At 51.6% G+C, this 19,094-nt stretch overlaps 6 protein-coding genes across 6 annotated transcripts; 5 read left to right on the top strand and 1 right to left on the bottom strand.

The window, feature by feature from the left end:
* Positions 1 to 184: 184 nt before the first annotated feature.
* On the top strand, positions 185 to 802 carry J4E82_004051 (uncharacterized protein; the record flags this gene model as incomplete). Its single annotated transcript, XM_051730334.1, has 3 exons — positions 185 to 205; positions 260 to 347; positions 420 to 802. The coding sequence occupies 3 exons, from the start codon at positions 185 to 187 to the stop codon at positions 800 to 802; spliced, it is 492 nt and encodes a 163-aa protein (XP_051589962.1).
* A 2,017-nt stretch (positions 803 to 2,819) lies between these two features.
* J4E82_004050 (uncharacterized protein) lies at positions 2,820 to 4,064 on the bottom strand (the record flags this gene model as incomplete). Its single annotated transcript, XM_051730333.1, has 1 exon — positions 2,820 to 4,064. One exon carries the CDS (start codon positions 4,062 to 4,064, stop codon positions 2,820 to 2,822), a length of 1,245 nt encoding a protein of 414 aa, XP_051589961.1.
* Positions 4,065 to 8,010: 3,946 nt separating this feature from the next.
* Positions 8,011 to 8,710, top strand: J4E82_004049 (uncharacterized protein; the record flags this gene model as incomplete). Its single annotated transcript, XM_051730332.1, has 2 exons — positions 8,011 to 8,311; positions 8,382 to 8,710. The coding sequence occupies 2 exons, from the start codon at positions 8,011 to 8,013 to the stop codon at positions 8,708 to 8,710; spliced, it is 630 nt and encodes a 209-aa protein (XP_051589960.1).
* Positions 8,711 to 11,218: 2,508 nt separating this feature from the next.
* Positions 11,219 to 11,978, top strand: J4E82_004048 (uncharacterized protein; the record flags this gene model as incomplete). Its single annotated transcript, XM_051730331.1, has 3 exons — positions 11,219 to 11,387; positions 11,440 to 11,607; positions 11,662 to 11,978. The coding sequence occupies 3 exons, from the start codon at positions 11,219 to 11,221 to the stop codon at positions 11,976 to 11,978; spliced, it is 654 nt and encodes a 217-aa protein (XP_051589959.1).
* A 1,134-nt stretch (positions 11,979 to 13,112) lies between these two features.
* Positions 13,113 to 16,749, top strand: J4E82_004047 (uncharacterized protein; the record flags this gene model as incomplete). Its single annotated transcript, XM_051730330.1, has 4 exons — positions 13,113 to 13,448; positions 13,493 to 13,864; positions 13,913 to 16,317; positions 16,371 to 16,749. The coding sequence occupies 4 exons, from the start codon at positions 13,113 to 13,115 to the stop codon at positions 16,747 to 16,749; spliced, it is 3,492 nt and encodes a 1,163-aa protein (XP_051589958.1).
* Positions 16,750 to 17,682: 933 nt separating this feature from the next.
* J4E82_004046 (uncharacterized protein) lies at positions 17,683 to 18,903 on the top strand (the record flags this gene model as incomplete). Its single annotated transcript, XM_051730329.1, has 1 exon — positions 17,683 to 18,903. One exon carries the CDS (start codon positions 17,683 to 17,685, stop codon positions 18,901 to 18,903), a length of 1,221 nt encoding a protein of 406 aa, XP_051589957.1.
* Between the last annotated feature and the right edge of the window lie 191 nt (positions 18,904 to 19,094).

Here is a 19,094-nt window from a genome sequence, read left to right as displayed (position 1 = left end):
CAACACCAATAGAGCTGTTAAAGCTCTCATAATGACGTCGCGGGTGCGGAAGCCTGCCAGGAACGTCAACAAACATCATTTAAGATAAGCTCGTGTGCGGACCAATGTTCACTAATATCTCATCTCACCGTACCATTGTTGCTTTGCTGTTCTCAATTGATCACTAGTTACGTTGCGAAACATCATGCCTTCAGTAAACTCAGCTGTAAGTGTCGCTTTCGCGATTGTACAAGGTATGCAATTGACTGGCTTCTGGCAGGTATTCCATGCGTACGCATACGGTACCGCATTCTGGTACGGTCTGCGTGGCATGTGCCGTGTGTACGACCCTATTATGGTCATCGGCTGTACGTTGCCCAGATGCTCTTCACTTGTCTTCGTACCATTTAGATCAGAGTTTTGAAACTAATATGATCTAGGGTTCCGACCTCCCTCGCAGCTGAACCTTGCGCCGAACGATCTCGAAGCATACAACGTGCGCAACGATGGGTGGTGTCTCGTCACCCTTGCGTTGATCCTAGTGTCCTTTACCAACGCTGTGCCTTTCAGCTCAGCACCTGCAACGAAGCTCACGTCAATTCCGTATGCGAAGGCGGTGGTGGCTGCGACAGTCTTCCATCACATCACAACTGGCATCGGCGCGTACCAACACTACAAACTGCCCAGTCACTACAACACCAGTATGAGCATTGGCGTGTGGGGTAATGTGTGGCTGACGCTGACGGGACTCTTTACCTTGGCAATGCTGCAGTCGAATGCAGGAAATACACCGGTCGAGGAGGTCGCTAAGAAGGCTAAATAGCTGCGTAGTTAGCGGCTACTTGTTTGGATTCTTCAAGAAAGTTCTGATCGCGGCAATCGAAAGCCTGCCGTCAGAGTGTAATGATGAGTATCTGCCAGGGAAGGACAGAGGACTGGAGTCTACGCAGCGTGCGCTAGAAATGCTATGACATCCAACGTATGAGGAGTTATTGGGTGACAATACATGAACCAAACGAGGAAAAGAATTGGTTGACCATTCATTCGTTCGCATCAGCTGCCACTTGACCGTTGTGAAGTTAACCCGGTGTTTCCAAAGAATGTCCCAGGGTCATGTGCCATATCCTAATCTTCCGCCTCACTATCCGTCATGTGTACCTGGGAAACCCGCCAAATCCCAATGGGTATCCGCGGAAGTTCCAGCCCTGCTGAGTCATGATGCACGGCGTGCAATAGGCGTTCCTGCGAAAGTCGTAGTAATTCTGCTCTAGGCATCTTCGGGATTGACGGTAAGGGATGCCGGGCTGATTGAAGTATCGTGGGTCGTTGATTTGGTTCAGACTCATGCGGAAATGATGACACGGTGGGGCCTGTATGTACTCTTGGTGGTTACAGCGTTCCCAGTGACGATGAATGTCTCGACACATAGCTTTGGTGAGGGACCCCAGGCTGTGAGGCAAAAGAAGTTGCTATGAGCTCAGCTCGATTCGTTATGGGTGAGTCGTTTAGATACATATGAAACAATTCTATATGGTGCCAGAGAATCTTGACAGTCTCACATTGTCACTGCTCTTATACATGTCCCTCAGTGTTGTGATTGTCGAACACATGTTGAGATCATCCAACCGTTGTGCACGGGGAAGGTGGGGAGTGGGTTTGAAAGTGAGCCTTGTACTGTATATACAGCATGTAGCTGTGGTATGAGATCTTCTTACATCCACCGGTGAGTGGTTAGTATACGTACCGAATGATGTGTGGTTTCAGCGCATGCGAGATACTGTTCGCGGTATACAAAGATCCTTTTCGTGAGGATGCGAGCACTAGCTCAAACGGGCCGCGCAACGTAAGAACACATGGCGGGGAATTCGGACAACTCGCTAAGCAAAGATGAAGTGAGAGAGTGTTGGGAGCAAATCGGATGCAAGCCGTAGCACGCCACGGGGATGAAGCAACATATGACACTTTGCTCAGCCTTAGGTAGCATACCCAGCTCCTGGAGTTTAAGTATGCGAACGTCTGGTGACACGTAAAATCGCCACAAGGCTGTCGTGCAGCGCTCTCGCTTGTCTAGAGCTTTGGGTGTAGTACAAACGACCGTCATGTTTGCTGTGCTGTGACCAACGAATGTCCAAAAAAAAGAGCGACAGTAACATCCGGACCGTAACCCAAAAAGAAAAGTCGGCCGATTCGCCTGTCACAATGAACGCTGTATGCGTCATCCACACTTGCAGCTGCCCACAAGAGTCGATACGGGTACCTCCCCGATTACGCGAAGATCAATCCTGGAGGTGGATTGAGAGGCCCTCCGCCGGGTAAAGGAATAGAATCCCATAGGATGAAGCTGAAGACCATGTAAGTTCGCCATTACCTGAACTAAAGTGGTAGATGTTCTGTTCCAATTGTGCAGAAGTCAAAATGGCAAGAGGTACACATTGAGCAAGTCCGGCTTAGCTTCGTTACCTCGACTGGTAAAAGACCTTTCGATCAAAGCAGCCATAACTAAGATTAAAGTAAGAACGAGCCAGAATTCTGCGATGAATGTTTTGATTGATGAACGCCTACTAATCCACACACCCGGGTATAAGTTTTTCCAAATGCTAACAAACCAGGACGCCTAATATATGCATGCAAGGGGTATCGCCAAATTCCAATCCCGAAACGCTCAAATGCAGATCATCAACTAACTTCCCAGCCTTCATGACCATGCAATCGTCATCATCATCATGTTTGTCTGTTCGTTTGCGCAAGTGGCCTGCCACCAGAAAGCGCAGTACGCATGCAATAGAAAGAAAGCGCTGAATACAGAAAGGAAACAAATATCATGCCTATGATTGCACCCTTCACAGTCCCCTGAACTTGGCACCGTTTTTGTGATAGATGCTGTGCATTGCACGAGGAGTAATTGCAGAAGCAGCAGGTTGAGTTGGAGCTGACTGTGTAACAGTTACCATGACGGTGTTGGTAACAGTGACGACAGAATCGGGGTTCGTCGATGATGTAGAAGCTGCTCCAGGACGCCCACTGAGAGTCGGGATATCAGTAGGAACTGGCAAAGTGTAGTTGAGGAATGGAGCTCCGCTGCTGATAGAAGGAACAATACTGCTGACAGCTGGAGCGCCACCGGTTGGCGAGGGCGCCGCGTCTGTAGCAGAGGGCGTAACAGCGGGTAATCCTCCGGAAAAGATGGGTCCGACTTCGCCTTGCACGACATTTGTCATGAGAGCCGTGCGAGACGCGAAGTCCGCTACAGCAACGGTCATGGCATCTTGCTGAGGACCAAGATCGAATTTTGTCTCTGCAGCCTCAGCCATCGCGACATCTTTGGATGCGACATCGACATCGATACATGTGCTGTAGTATTCATCCTTTCCGTTCGGATAGCTTGGATCGATCTTGCCAGAAGCTGTGTTCCATTGCCAGACCCAGTAGATAGTGTATGGCTTGCCCATCTCGGCGCTATCAGGAATCTGAACGTTCGTTTCGCAGGAGAGAGGATAGTTGCCTGGTGCCCCTTCGACAGCTTGTCCCATTGCGAAATTTGGATCGGATTTCTTGCGCTCGGTGGCGATAGGTGAATCATTCTGCTCGTAGCAACGGCCGTCGTCGAAATTGTTCATGGTGAGTAGCTTGCCGCGCTTGTCCCCGCCCTGGCCATCTTGAGTCCAGCTCAAAACCGTCACTAAATGCTCGTCCTCCTTTGGTGAAGTGGTGCCGTACACAAAAATGGTACCGCCCTTCTTGGGTTTTCCTAACTGGTTGTTGGGTAGAGAAACATGTCCATTCTCCGTATACCGCATGGCTACGAAACCACCAGGTGTGGCTTGAAGACGAGGATATTTGTCCTGAGACTGCTCTTGTTTACGTTGCTTTTCGTGACATAGTAGCGTACTGTTTGTAATGAAGACGTTGCCTGGTGTTTTGTCGCCGGGAATCTCATAGTTCATCGAGGTGCCGCTATAGCCTGGATCGGTTTTCGCGACCATGCCTCGCGGGTAGCCATATTCCCCAACGTATTCGCCTTTGTCGTTGACGTTGCGCAGCTGCTCAATCCAGCTGTGGCCCATGGCGACCGGGGCTGCGGCCATCGCCGCGATTATTAATGTGAGTATGCTCGGCATGTTGGGTGTAGATATTCGTTCGCAAATGCGGGATCGAGAGGTGTTGTAGTTTTGACCTGCAAAACGAGGTTGTCCGTCAAGTAGAGTTGGGAGATAGTCGTAAGGTCGGGAATCCTGTGGCGTGGTAGTGTAGTTGAAGATGTCGTGGCTCGTGGATGAAGTATTGTCAAGGTGAAGAACACTATTGACCCATATAATTGTGGAATGGCTGGCTCAGCTAACACGCTGTGAATGAGAGTACAGTGTGGAGCGACACGCGATCGATTCGTGTTCACCGGAAGAATAGCAACAAAGCTATTGTTCAGCAAAAGTGTATGAACGTTTTGGTAATAGTACCCAACACAACGTACACCCAGAAGAAAATAAAGGAATGAGAACGGAAGAGAAGAAGTCAAGACGCACACAAGCCAGGTGTGATGACAAAATGCAAAGCTCACGCGGCCATGGTCCTTTATTGAGGCAGGTGATGGTAGTGAGACAGACGCTGTTAAACGTTGTAAAATCTCCGGCCTAGAAGAGAAGAAGTGACAGGAGCCAATAGAGAAGGAGGCACACGAGGTATCGAAACACAGCGCCACTCCACGCGGCGCTGCAGTCAAGCTTGTGAGCCTGAGTTCTATGGGTGTAGGATGTGTGTTTCAACGCTGGCCGACACTGTAGCCGCCAGCCATGGCTTTCCCGTCCGGCAGCATGGCCGCGGCGTAGCGCGCACATGCTGCAGCCTCCCGTACTCTCCGGCGCGAAGATCGGCCTCTGGTACTCGGTAGTTGGTAGTTTAAGTTGCATTGCAAGGCTGCGCTAGGCTGTTCTCAGACATGCAGAGGGGCCGTTGAGTGTCAGAGGACCGTGTGCCGTTGATCTACAACACAACGACGGAAGCTAGGCATCATCTAGATCATTATGCGATCTCGCTGTAGGGTTGTGGAGACATGCTGGGAAACAACAACAGCCTGCCACTGTGATGTTTAGAGGCGCTTTCGCATCATGCACCCACCGAAGACGCGTGATGCGCGACGACCCACGTGGAGCGAGCGAAAACAACGAGAAAAGCATCGCAAGTGTGCCAGAGAGTGATGCCTGAGCCACCCGACGACAGGTGAATGTGCGCTGTTGCAGCGCTTCGAGAAGGAAGGTGAACCTGCAAGCGACGGGGTGGGGTGAAAGAAGTTTGGTAGGAGGCTCCGCTTCGTTTCAGGTCAGAGCACAACCGAGCGTCGATTGGTTGTTGCCCGCTACGCTAGGCTTCATACTAAGGATTGGAGATATCATCTGATTGGAGCGCATTGTTCTATCTCACGATGCCTCCCAGCTAGTCTCTTCGTACGACCAGATTGACGCCCATCCAGTCTCTATATTTGATAAGCGAGATTCCAGACACCTGGCCGACATCATGCACTTTTTTTTTCATGGCTCTCTCGGCGTGTGGGAACATGGACGACAACAAGATGAGTTATTTTCCTGAGGCTCGTTCTCACCCACACGAACACGTTTCCTATCGGTTATTCATGTTTCATCCACAAGGGAAAACTGCGGGGCGCGGAACAGCCCTGAGGCACAGCAAATGGCACAAACGGGAGCCTGGCCAGCATCCCCACCTGTCAAAACGGCTCGCAGATTACAGGAACCAAACCCGAGGCTAACCACGTCGGACGACCATAGCGGTACATCTCCTGTTGTGACTGCTCAAACCCAAAGCGCTTGGCTATGTAGGAGACAGTCAGGCACCTTCCCGGAAACCATTTTCCCAAAGTCCTTGCACCTTGAAGGCCCTTAGTCAAACACGCCTTGACAAGGAACGCTCGCTCTGGACACTCTGCTGATACGTTTACCATATTGACACACCCATGGCTGGATCATTGAGAGATGTCAAGGACGCGAGTGTTTAGTATATTTTCCCGAGGCACTACAAGAAGTTGCGCTTCAACATTGACAATTTACTACCCACACTGCAGATACACAGTTATCAAACTCCGACGGCACTTGATGGGTCAATCCTTCAGTCCAGCCGACGAAAGTGATTTCTTACTAGGCGCTAAATTACGAGCACAACTTCCGTCGCCTGACATAGTAGGCCACATTGTCGACATGTGCCGATTTGCCCTCGTCCTCTGCATCTGTGCTCACACTTTTCACAAGGAATTTCTTTTGGTTTCCAGCAAGATTGACACAACCATCGAACAGCTTCTGTCTCTGCGTTGATATGCACTCAATCACCGTCGAAGGGTAAACAATAAAGTGACAACCTTATGGAAGCATTGGAGGTTGGTATACGCTTCTTTGAGATGCTTGGAGATCAAGACACGTGTTGGTGAAGATGTGAACAGAAGAACGACATGTACAGTGCGTGTGATCAACAACATTGTTGACGTGAAAGATCAAGAAGACCGCGAAGTCAGCGGTAATAGCATCAAGCATGTTACTACACTACCATTACGGACTATCACACATTCAAGCACTGAATGCAGCCTTTGAATTTTCTCCTTGCTTTTGAAGGCTCATTTACAGCATAGCAATGCGCTTATCTTCTCTGTTGACTCGCTCCCATTACTCATCTACAGAGCAGTCTCCAGGCAAGCGAATATTGCCTCCTTCCTGAAATGCCACTGCCCAGCCCCAAACCAGCAAACTGTACATGCGCTGCAATCACCAACTCTTGGGCTTGCGGCTTCCACAGCTTGACTTATAAAGCTACTTGTTTAAGACCGATCTACCATCATCCACCAGTCATTGTTGGAGCAAAACTCCATTGGAAGGAAATATGTGGGGAGTGCTTGGAAAGGTCGAGTGTCGCGGAGAGTGCGTGGTGTCAGAGGCGAGGTGTATGTCCTTACCACGTGCCAGAGGATGAGAAGTTATGATCTAGAGAGGCATTATTGAATTTTACGTAAGTGTAGGAGAAGATTTTTGAGAACCTTGGGTCATACCGACTTGGTATGCGGACGTCACTTGTAGGCCCCAAACCGATATTCGTTTTGTTGTTGATTGCGACAAGTGCTGCCCAGCACGTGTGGAGACTAGCACGCCTTGGTCATACATTGTACCTTTTTCAATGGCTATCGTTCTCCTTGGTCAGATCACTATTTAAATCCCAACATATCTTGGTGTTGTTACAACCACAGCCAGGGGCATCGCGCCAATTACCAAGTGCGTCTTTCATACAAATTCGTGCCACGAGACACTTAGTCACCGAGGGAAGCCTTTCCAAAGATGCAGGCTTGATACAAACTCCATGGTACTCTTTAATCGCACGGGTATGGTCTACCTCACTTCACTGGTAAAGCGCTTCGTAGAACTCAGCGGGATGACGACATCTTCGACCCAGCAATCAACTCTTGGTGATATTGTTGTACCACCTGGGCAAGATATTCCTTCTTCAAACTACTGACCGACTTCCTGTTCCGGCACTCAGTGCCATTGTTCAACGGGATAATGTTCTGATCATTCGTGAGGTGCGTTAAAGGGGCCTGAAGGTGACAGGAGTATGATCTTGAATTGCACCATGACTTCGAATGCCAGCGACAGTAGACGGGTTAGGAAACAAATTGTAAGCAGCTAGTAGACTGATGAGTGACCATGATCTATAACGCCATCGCGAGTAGCTGAGTAATTTAAACGCTGCAGGCGTTGCCACAGCGAATGCAACATCATTCTGGGTTGGAAAGAGACGATGATCAAGAAAGTGAGTGAAGGTGGCGCTTCTCGAGGATTCCTTGGCATTCGCCTAGCTTTGTCAGCTAACCACGTGCACTAGCCTCCGCGACAATCTGCCTAGCAGAGAGCTTCGCGCATCGCGACTTTTCCAGCCCGCGCGCGACAACCTCACCACGCCATCGCCGTTTTCCCTCGACACAACCGAAGCGCTCTTCCATCGACACCTCCAACACCTCCAACACTCTCTTGAACAACCGCAATCATGGCCAACTACCTCGCCTCCATCTTCGGTACCGAGCAGGACAAGGTCAATTGCTCCTTCTACTACAAGATTGGCGCCTGCCGTCACGGCGACCGCTGCTCCAGAAAACACGTCAAGCCGTCGTACTCGCAGACTATCCTGCTGCCCAACCTCTACCAGAACCCGGCGTACGACCCCAAGAACAAGATGAACCCGCAGCAGATGCAGATGCACTTTGATGCATTTTACGAGGACATCTGGTGCGAGCTGTGCCAGTATGGACTTGTTGAAGAGTTGGTTGTTTGCGACAACAACAATGACCGTACGAACCCCCCTTCTCTTGTTTCGCTGCTTCAGAGTTGAACAGTTTGCTAACGTAACCTTTCTGGCAGATCTCATCGGCAATGTCTACGTCCGATTCAAGTACGAAGAAGACGCGCAAAAAGCCTGCGACGCCCTCAACTCGCGCTGGTATGCTGGTCGTCCCATCTACTGCGAACTCTCGCCCGTGACCGATTTCCGCGAAGCCTGTTGTCGTCTGAACAGTGGCGAAGGCTGCGTCCGCGGCGGCTTCTGCAACTTTATTCATCGCAAGGAACCAACGGCCGAGCTGGACAGAGAGCTGGACATGTGCACGCGCAAGTGGTTGAAGGAGCGTGGCAGGGACGCGAGGAGTATGTCAAGGAGTCCTACACCGCCTGCGACGAAGAACAGGTTCTAGGGTAGATATAGAGTGGGAAGCGTGAGACACGGGCTGAATACGAAGGGCGTTTTGGTGTTATACATGCTCGCACAGTTTGGGACATGTTGGTTGATACCTCGATATCCGTAGCGGGCATGGCGTTGCAAATTGGCATTTGTAAATTAGCTTTGGTAAAATAGTGAAGTGTGGATAATAGGCTAGACTAGGCTACGCAAAAGCGATCATGTCAGTTCATTCTAGTTTATTCGTGTGCTCAGACTATCCCGTGAGTTGCGCAACAATGATGTGATTTTGTCAAGGAAAGAAGCAGACATTGCATTGTGGTCATGTAAGACCTGGTATCATCTAGAATATAAACAGAAGAAAAGGAGAAATCCATGCATCGCTGATGCAGGTCGGTACCCAAACACCAGCCCGCGTCCTGTAGAAAAGACATCAAACGCCGCCTATACACAACATGCCCAAATAACCATATATACATCCATCTCATACGTCCTGATCTTCCTCATGTGATTTGCTCAGATGATATTGTGCGCTTTCAAGACCAGCACAGTGACTACAACGCCTGCAACCAGCAGCAGAAAGATCATCCAGAAACACCAGCAGATCCATGTTCGTTGCTTGGCTTTGCGTTGCTGCTTAGCGAGCCATGAATCTCTATGTGACGCGTCAGCCGTGATGGTCGTCACGAAGTTGAAGCGTGATTGCGGACGGCCGGATAGGCTGAGGGAAAGTGTAGAGAGGTTGGGGGTGCGGAAGAAGGAGCGTGATGGTGATGCAGGAAGGGGGGACAGTGATCTTTGTGGTGGGGCAAGGTCATCCCCATCTCTGTCCGAGGGATTCTCTTGGACAGAGACGGTCGGTCGCAATAGTGGTTTGGTCGAATTCGTCTTTTGGAGTTTGGTCCGGGAGCGTTGTTTTTTATCCCGCGGTATCTGGCTCGCAGATGCTTCTCCCGAAGACGGGGATAGAGGCGATGAAACAAAGGACGACCGTACGGACGAGAGTTGGACCATGGGCGGGAAAGCAGGGCTTAGGTGTGATTGGGAAGTGGGGGATCCGAGGGGCGAGTGCGAAGGGGAAGACAGGGAACTTTGGACGTACGGTTGCTTGGGGTCCTGAATTGTCTTTTCAAGGTCGTCTTGGTGTACCGCCACGCTGAAGCGTTTCCAGAATTGAGGATCGCGCACCATGTTGGTTGATGTTATGAATGGTGTTGGAGAGAGAGCGTATTGAGGTAGCGACGGTATGTAGGCGATGGCAAGCTGCTAACGTTGTTCTGCGTTGAGCGTGTACGTAGGTGGAGACAGTGGTGGATTGTAGTCGTGGAGCGATGGATTTGGGTTGTAAAAGGCTGTGGTGACGAGAATTATTGAGCGAGAGTGGTGTAGGCGAGCAAGGTAGTAGACGTGATCGTCTGTATTATCATATACAGAATCGTCTAGTAACACGAGGGTATGACGACGGATATAGGTGTGTCGCACAGCAACAGGCGAGATTTGGTGTGGGTATGTAGATTGGAAAGGGTCCAGTGAGCCAGGAAACCGCCGCGTGTAAGGAATGACACGACTGACACGACGTAAACCTTAAGTCGGAATAGTGATCGACGATGGTTTGCGATCCGAGTGAAGCTGAAATGACGTAGTAGAGAAAGGAGCGACGATAGTAGGATGAAGCGATCGTTTGCACAGGTGTAGCGCTTCAAGGCACAGTCGTGAATGGAAGTAGTCATGAATGAAAAGAGGAAACTACCATACTTAACACTGCACGCCTATACAGGCCCCTAAAACAACAGGCGATGGGCCTCGGACCCATGCGATGTAACACTATTTGCCTAGACTCGACGTCCAGGTGTCAAAGCAGGATGTTGGTATTATCGTGAGAAGGGGGGCAACCACAGTGATGGTTCTCGTTGGTTTCGAGGTTCGGGGTGGGCCTCACAAGCTGGTCAAAGCTGGCCAATGGGCAGCTTCGAGGCTGTTTGGATCCCTGCCGGCCATCACGCTGGACACATGGCGCCGATGGCGGTAAGGCGCGGGAAATTGGAGAGAAGGTAGCTGAGACGAGGGACCCATGTGCGATTGGTAAGGCCATGCGGCTGTTTGATTGCCGTGCAGTGCGGCTCTGGTGTTGAACAAGTATACGGCAGTTGTGTTGGCTGCAGCATCCTGCATCTTGGGTTTTCTGCATCGCACCCTTCGCAAGACACTTGAAGACGCACAGAGCTGCTACCGATTCTCATCATCAGCATGCGGGTGCTCTTCCTCATCGAGGCGGGATGCCACGTTGAAACAAGGCGCTATACGCAAAACATGGCTTGACAACGGCCTTGCGCAAGCTTCAGCGCGGTCCCACCCGCCGTTTCTGTCGTTCAACATTCCCTAGGGCTCACCGCTAGGGTTCCCCTAGACTGCTGCACCGGCATCCTTGCAGTGCAATCCCAAACCCTGCCAACACAATCTTGTACCACTACGCAGTTGTTTACTTTCGACTGCTCACTATTTTCCGGAATTAGCAGCAGCAAGGATGCCACACGAGGAGTTGCCTTTCTGGCTAGTCAATGTTCCTAGAGATCAATGGCCGAGCGAGTGCCCGGACTTCTTGAGAGATATTAGTGAGAAGGATAAAGGGATCATCGGGACGCCTGACGAACACTACAAGGTGTTGACATGGGACCAAGTGCGGGACATTGTAGGTGAGATAGAGGCGCGACGCGCGATAAGCGAAACGCTGATGGTCGTGGTCAGAGAGCAACCGGGTCGACAAGTTTCATCGCATGCCAAGTGAGTTGAGGCGGTATCGGCAGTTCACCCATCGGCTGGAGAGGGATTACGGCAGCATCATGAACTTCATTGTTAATGAGCGGTTGAAGTGGGGAAGTATGGAGCCGAAGGGCAAGCCGTTCGAATTTGATGGTATGTGCACCTGTGTTACGTTGACTTGCATCCATGTTTACCGACCTATAGAAGACATCAAGATACTATATAACGACTGGCCATATGGCATCGATGCAGACGTTGTGCACCTCGTCGTGTGGACCAAGTTTGAACTGGACGACGACCCCGACACTGGGCTCTCTACCGCAGAATCCCAGAAACAAATCGGTGATTACGTACAAAAGACGTTCGCTCCAAAGGTAAAAGAGTTGGTCTGGTTCAAGAATTGGAAGAGTCTGAAGAGCGTGCATGCAGTGGAGCACTTCCACGTCATGTTGTACAGGCCGGACGCTGTGTTCCTAAGGGAGATTACGAACGGCGATGTCCCGATGACTGAGAAGTTCGCCTAGCAAGGAAGGCTGACGGGGCATTTTGGCTCTAGTACAGTCGAGAAGGGGGATAAAAACATGCCGAGTGCTCTCGATCGTGTTTCCCACGCTCTTGACTGTACGAGAGATTCGAGAAGGCAACGGGGCATTTTGGCCTGCCGACGGGATATTATGCATGGATGACGGGATATTCTAGATGCAAGTCTGCGATCGTATTGCTTAGATGTGTTATAGACATGGGGTATTTGTTAGAGTAACAGCCGCCGAACATTCATAGAGGTGCATTATCTGCTATCGATATCATCCAGGCTTTGGGATTAATCAATTTTCTCAGCCTTGTTCTGCACCTGGGCGCAAGGCGACACCGATGCTGATCCAGTTCCCCTGAAGATCATCCGGTTGTTGTTGGGATTGATTGGAGCGGCGCGCAAACCGGGTTGAAGGCCAGCCCTCTGCAATTTTGACAGGCGCGTCATTTCCTGTGGCGTACGTGGCGCGTGGCGTGTGGCGCAAACTTGAAGTGCATAACTAATGCATCGCCAGAACAACAAGCCTAGGATATTTTGAACCAAGTACGCTGAGCTGGTCACGCAGACTAGCTGTCAAAGACGACTAGGCGCATACGCTCTGCAGGACCCTTCTGTTATCTCATCGTCTATCGTCGAATAGAGACGTCTTGCCTGGGCCGGGATACAAAGCGGTGAGGGTGCTGTCTGGCCTAGCGTTGACAAAAAAGTCGCGGGACGGCAAGGGGCCTTCCTCCACATTTGAGTCGGCACCGAGTGTGTCTTGTGCACCAGCCTCTACTCCCCCTCCTTATTTTTCTTCGAGAGCGGCGCGTTTACGTGTGCTGCGACGCCAATTGCGGGATTCCGGTATCGCTCAGGCCCCATAGTTGGAGACTTGACCGTGTCTTGGTACCACAACCGACCACGGAGGGTCAGCGAGGTATGGCGGCGCTAGAAGGAATATCCGGCAGCGACAGTACTGACATGGTGAAAGGTCTTTTCTTGTAGTCACTCGCCCTCGCCATTCGCACCCCATCCCACTACCCGCTGCGCACAGCCACGCCTCCGCGTCATCCCATGCGAGCGGCTCTCTAGACGGGCCTGCAACACTTCCCACTGAATCAACTTCAGTGGTGACCTATCCACCATGCTCGGCTACCTCACCAGCCGCTGGCAGTCGACGGGCGAGCAGAAGAAGACCAGTCCCACCTGGTTCGACCGCCACTTCTCGCCCATCCTTCTCTCCGTCGCGAAGAAGGCATGCACCCACCCAATCCACACCATCGTCACCATTGCCTTCCTGGCTAGCTACTCATATTTGGGCGTTCTCGACAGGGGCCTACTGGAAAGTGGCATTGAAGAAGTCTCTAGCCGCGTCGACTTCCACTCCCTTTTGGCCGGCAGCAAGACGCTCAGAGTAGGAGAGGAGACATCATGGCAGTGGGAGGCTGAAGAGCCCAAGACTACCGTTTACAAGGACAAGGTAGGCAGCTCCGCCAACTCTAAGACATCTGGCTAACAAAACAGACTGCCCAGGAACTCGCTCTCGTCACTCTCGTCTTCCCCGAATCGAGCACCATCAACTCTGCTCCCTCGCAACAATCTGTCCCCAGCAATGTCTCTGCCAAGCTCCTCCCAAGCTCCTCCAGCTCCTTCTCCACTTTCTCGCACGACACTTCGCTCGCATTCTCTATCCCGTACACCGAAGCTGCCGATTTCCTCCAGGCTATGCAGGAGATTTCTGCGCCAGAGGACGCTGCTCAGTCGCAGGGCTCTGAGAAAGAGGGCACGCGCGAAGAGAAGAAGTGGATGATGAAGGCCTCCAAGAACGGCAGTGCGCCAGGCGGCGTGCGCAACTGGATCATTGAGTCGTGGACGTCTTTCGTCGATCTCCTCAAGGTATTTTGTCTGTGGATACAAACGTGAACTTGGCTAAGACCAGCACAGAACGCTGACACTGGCGACATCGTCATCATGGCCCTGGGTTACCTCGCCATGCACCTGACTTTCGTCTCTCTCTTCCTCGCCATGAGGCGGCTTGGATCCAACTTCTGGCTGGCTACTGCAGTCCTCCTGCAGTCGGCCTTTGCTTTCCTCTTTGGTCTCGCCGTGACAACCTACCTCGGTGTTCCTATCAACTTGATTCTGCTCTCAGAGGGTCTTCCTTTCTTGGTGGTCATCATTGGGTTTGAGAAGCCCATCGTTCTAACCAAGGCTGTCCTGTCTGCCTCTCTGGATGGCCGACGAGCAGCTGAGGAGAAGCGGGGTGAGCCTTTGACCATCCAGTCATCTGTACAGACAGCCATTAAGCGGACTGGTTTCGAGATTGTCCGCGACTACTTTTTCGAGATCTTGATCCTTGTCGCTGGCGCCATGTCTGGCATCCAGGGTGGTCTGCGACAGTTTTGCTTCCTTGGTGCCTGGATCCTTTTCTTTGACGCCATTATGCTGCTCACTTTCTATACTGCTATCCTTACCATCAAGCTTGAGATCAACCGGATTAAGCGCCATGTGGCTCTCCGCAGGGCTCTTGAGGATGACGGTGTCGATGGCAAGGTTGCTGAGAACGTCGCTCGCAACAACGACTGGCCCAACGCTCGTGATGTGCAAGTTGTCAACCACACAACAACTGTTTTCGGAAAGAAGATCACGGTGCCAAAGTTCAAGATTCTCATGGTTGCTGGATTCATCCTCGTCAATGTCCTCAACGTAGTTACTCTCCGATTTGGCCTCTCTCCTAGCAAGGTCTCTCACGTTTCGGGCGTAGGTGCCACCCCTCCGCTGGACCCCTTCAAGGTCGCTGGAAATGGATTGGACCACATCTACGAGCATGCCAAGAGCACCGCTACGTCAACTATTGTCACCATTCTTATGCCGATCAAGTATGAGCTTGAGTTCCCTTCTATTCACTACGCCGAGCCTTCGATTACAGACAACGAGTTTGCTTTCGGAAGCAACATCAGCACTCACATAGTTGACGGTGTACTGAAGAGTCTGGAGGACCCTTTCCTTAGCAAATGGATCGTCCTTGCCCTTGTAATGAGCGTGGTCTTGAACGGCTATCTCTTTAATGCCGCTCGCTGGACCATCAAAGAACCGCACCAGCCACTCGCGCCACCCTCTCCCTCCGAAGTCCAGGATGGGGCTCCTACTGTGCCAGGCACTCCTCGCGTACCTTCGATGCACATGCCTACGCCACCTCGCACCCCCGGCCCTGAGGATCAGAATGGTCGCCTTCAGCCCCTTACGCAGATCGCAACACGAACACCGGAGATACCGGTCGGACCCTCTGAAGAACAGCAAAGACAGCCAAACCGTCCCTTTGAGGTTCTCGACCTGATGATCAAGGAAAAGCAAGCACCCAAGATGACTGACGAGGAGCTTATCGAGATGTCACTCAAGGGAAAGATTCCTGGTTATGCTCTAGAAAAGACGCTTGGTGACAAGACTCGTGCCGTCAAGATTCGTCGTGGTCTAGTCTCACGTACCCACGCTACACGGGAAACCTCAACACTACTGGAACGTTCGCTGCTACCTTACAAGGACTACAACTACGATCTTGTTCATGGCGCATGCTGTGAAAACGTCGTCGGCTACCTCCCTCTCCCCCTCGGTGTCGCTGGACCTATCCTCGTCGACGGCCAAAACTACTTCCTCCCCATGGCAACCACCGAGGGTGTACTTGTCGCTTCAACTTCTCGAGGTGCTAAGGCTATCAACGCAGGTGGCGGTGCTGTTACTGTTGTGACTGGTGATGGTATGACCCGCGGACCCTGCATTGGGTTCGATAGCCTTGTACGTGCTGGTGCTGCGAAGAACTGGCTTGACTCGGAGGAAGGCCAGAGGACGATGAAAGACGCATTCAACTCCACTTCTCGCTTCGCCAGGCTCCAATCTATGAAATCTGCCATCGCTGGTACCAACATCTACGTTCGTTTCAGGGCCACCACTGGTGATGCCATGGGTATGAACATGATTTCCAAGGGTGTCGAGCATGCTCTCACCGTCATGGCAACCGACTGCGGCTTCGAGGACATGCGTGTAGTGACCGTATCGGGTAACTATTGCACTGACAAGAAGTCCGCCGCTATCAACTGGATCGACGGTCGTGGCAAGGGTGTTGTTGCCGAAGCTATGATTCCCGGCTCTGTCGTCAAGTCAGTCCTCAAGTGCGAGGTCGAAGATTTGGTACAGATGAACATTTCCAAGAACTTTATCGGATCTGCAATGGCTGGTGCTATGGGTGGATTCAACGCCCACGCGGCGAACATCGTTGCTGCTATCTTCTTGGCCACCGGACAGGATCCAGCACAGGTCGTTGAGAGTGCCAACTGTATCACCATTATGCATAAGTAAGTCGCTCCTTTCATGAGATACGACAAGGCCACAACCTAACGAAGAACAGCGTCAACGGCAACCTTCAAATCTCCGTCTCTATGCCTTCAATTGAAGTCGGCACAATCGGTGGCGGTACCATTCTCGAACCTCAATCCGCCATGTTGGACCTCCTCGGCGTACGAGGTGCCCACCCAACATCACCTGGTGACAACGCTAGGCAACTGGCTCGTGTCATCGCTGCTGGTGTATTGGCTGGTGAATTGTCGCTCAACAGCGCACTGTGTGCGGGTCATCTTGTCAAGGCGCATATGGCACACAACAGGAGTAATGTCCCATCTCGCGCCCCTACACCCGCGCCTGCAACACCAGTTACAGGAGCTCAGACACCTGTGACCGGCGGTGGACCTTTGTCAGCACTGAGCTCTGGTCCCGCACCAAGACGGTAAGGATCCAGGGAGTGGTCAGGTTTGGCGTAAAAGGTTGTCCTTGGGGTTGTAAATACGAGGGACGATACCTGGTTTTGTATTTGCACATTTCAGGTTAATCTGGGTTAAGAGGAATAAGGAACGGAACGGGGATTTATATACATACATTCGCAAGAATATGTTTTGTCATTGTGGCAGAATTACCATAACATTAATTCATTCTTGATAAGCTTAAAAGTATTGCTTTTACTTTGATTGTGATCGTTGCTCTTGACTAATTCTAGCGCACTACGAAGGGTTGCATTAGGGGCCGCTCCGGTGCTGTCGTGAAAGCTTGATGCAATCTTGATGAGTAGGCACCCGTTGTGTTATCCCAGACATACGTTTTGTAGAACGTTTTTAACGTGCTTCGATCAATAGGATGATTGTAATTCCTCTCACGCGTTACAGCCGCAAGCAGGCACGTACAAAGATTCACACCAGTATCACAACGTCTATATCGTAGGTGCATACACCAGCGATTATCATGGAAGAGCCAGAATGCACTCGCCAGGAGTTAAGGTGATGCTATCGAGAATAGCCGGTTCTGACGTGATGCCTGAAAGCTTTCGAAACTGTCTTTATACGCGCCGTTTCAGGCGCGTGGCTGTGCGCCAAACACAAAGGCAAAAACTGACTGGCTCTCCTCGGCGCCAAGGCTCAGCTCAGCTGCGGTGCGAAGGGGTGGCCAATCAATCTGCCCCGGACCCCAGCTGCCGCAATTACGGGGTACGCCGTTCGTGAATGATCATCAGCTCGCGTTTGCATAAAAATACACGGAGCTTACCCTGCTTTTGAGCCATCTCACTCCTTCGTAGGGCCTCCACTGCTGACTTCCTCTTTTCCTTTCAACACAATCCTTTCTTCCAATTTCAACTCTTCAACTACAGTCACTCCCTTAGAACTTCAACCAACATGCGTTTTGTATCAGCGCTTGCCGTCGCGGCGGCCACCGTCAGCAGTGCCCTTGCGCAGGACTTTGTTTTGGGCTTCAACTCCGGTGCATCTGATGATACCGGCAAGGCAAAGACCCAGGAGGACTTCGAGAAGGAGTTCACCACCGCGCAGAGCCTGGAGGGCGCACCAGGCAACTTCAGCGCTATCCGTCTTTACTCCAACATTCAGTGGGAGACGACCGACACACCCATCGCCGCCTTCCCTGCCGCTATCGCAACGAACTCCAAGCTCCTTCTCGGTATTTGGGCATCAGGCACGGACAACATTGACAACGAATTGAAGGCATTGAACTCCGCAGTCGAGGAATACGGAACAAAGCTGACGGATCTTGTTATCGGACTGTCTGTCGGTTCCGAAGATCTTTACCGTGTGTCGGAACCTGGTATCCGGAACGAGGCTGGTGTCGGTAACAGCGCGGAGAAGATTGTTGAATTCATCAAGACTGCGCGCGAGCGTCTTGCCGATACCCCACTCAAGGGTGTGAAGATCACCCACGTCGACACCTGGACTGCTTGGGTCAACGAGTCGAACAAGGCTGTCATCGACGAGATTGACTTTTTGGCTGTTAACGCATTCCCCTTCTACGAATCCGAGCTTGATAACAAGATCGATAACGCAGGCAAGCTCCTAAGCAGTGCTATCAGCGCAACTGAGGGCGTCGCTGGAGACAAAGATGTCTGGATTACCGAGACTGGCTGGGCGTACAGTGGTCCTGACTTTGGTGCTGCCACATCGACTGTAGATAACGCAGAGACATACTGGAAAGATGTCGGTTGCGCGCTCTTCGGCAAGAGGAACGTCTTCTGGTACACACTCCGCGATGCCAACCCTGCAAACAAGGTCAAGTTCGCCATTTCGGACAAGCTGTCCACCACCCCGCGCTTCGACATCAGCTGCCCAGAGCAGAAGGAGCTCCCCTCGGCAGAGCCCGCCACAAACAACGGTACTTCGACCGGTGGCTCGTCGAGCAGCAACTCGACTACAGATAGCGGTAACAACGACAGCAGCAGCAGCAACAACACCAACGGCGGAAGCGATGGCGGAAACGGCAATGCTCAGCAATCTGGCGCTGCCGCTCCCAGCGGAACCGGTGCGGGAGCTGCTACCTCGGTGTCGGTCATGAACTCAATGGCCATGGCTTTGTCTGTCGTCTTTGCTGCTGCTGCCTGGGCTCTGTAGGCGTGGATGTAACTTTCGAGACTAGCTCTTTTGCGGCATTTCCTTGTGTCAATGTAAGATAGATGAATGCGTTCATATAGGGTCGCGAATGGATGACACTCGCACCTAGTTTGAGCGACTGGTTCGCAACACTATGGTTTCATAATATACTAAGAGAATGAGATGGCTTTGTGCAGATATTACTTCGGGTG

The sequence above is a fragment of the Alternaria postmessia genome, assembly GCF_024291825.1.
Source record: "Alternaria postmessia strain BMP 2775 chromosome Unknown scaffold_18, whole genome shotgun sequence".
In the NCBI taxonomy this organism is placed as follows: Eukaryota; Fungi; Ascomycota; class Dothideomycetes; order Pleosporales; family Pleosporaceae; genus Alternaria; species Alternaria postmessia.
This window is presented reverse-complemented; position numbering and strand designations above follow the sequence as displayed.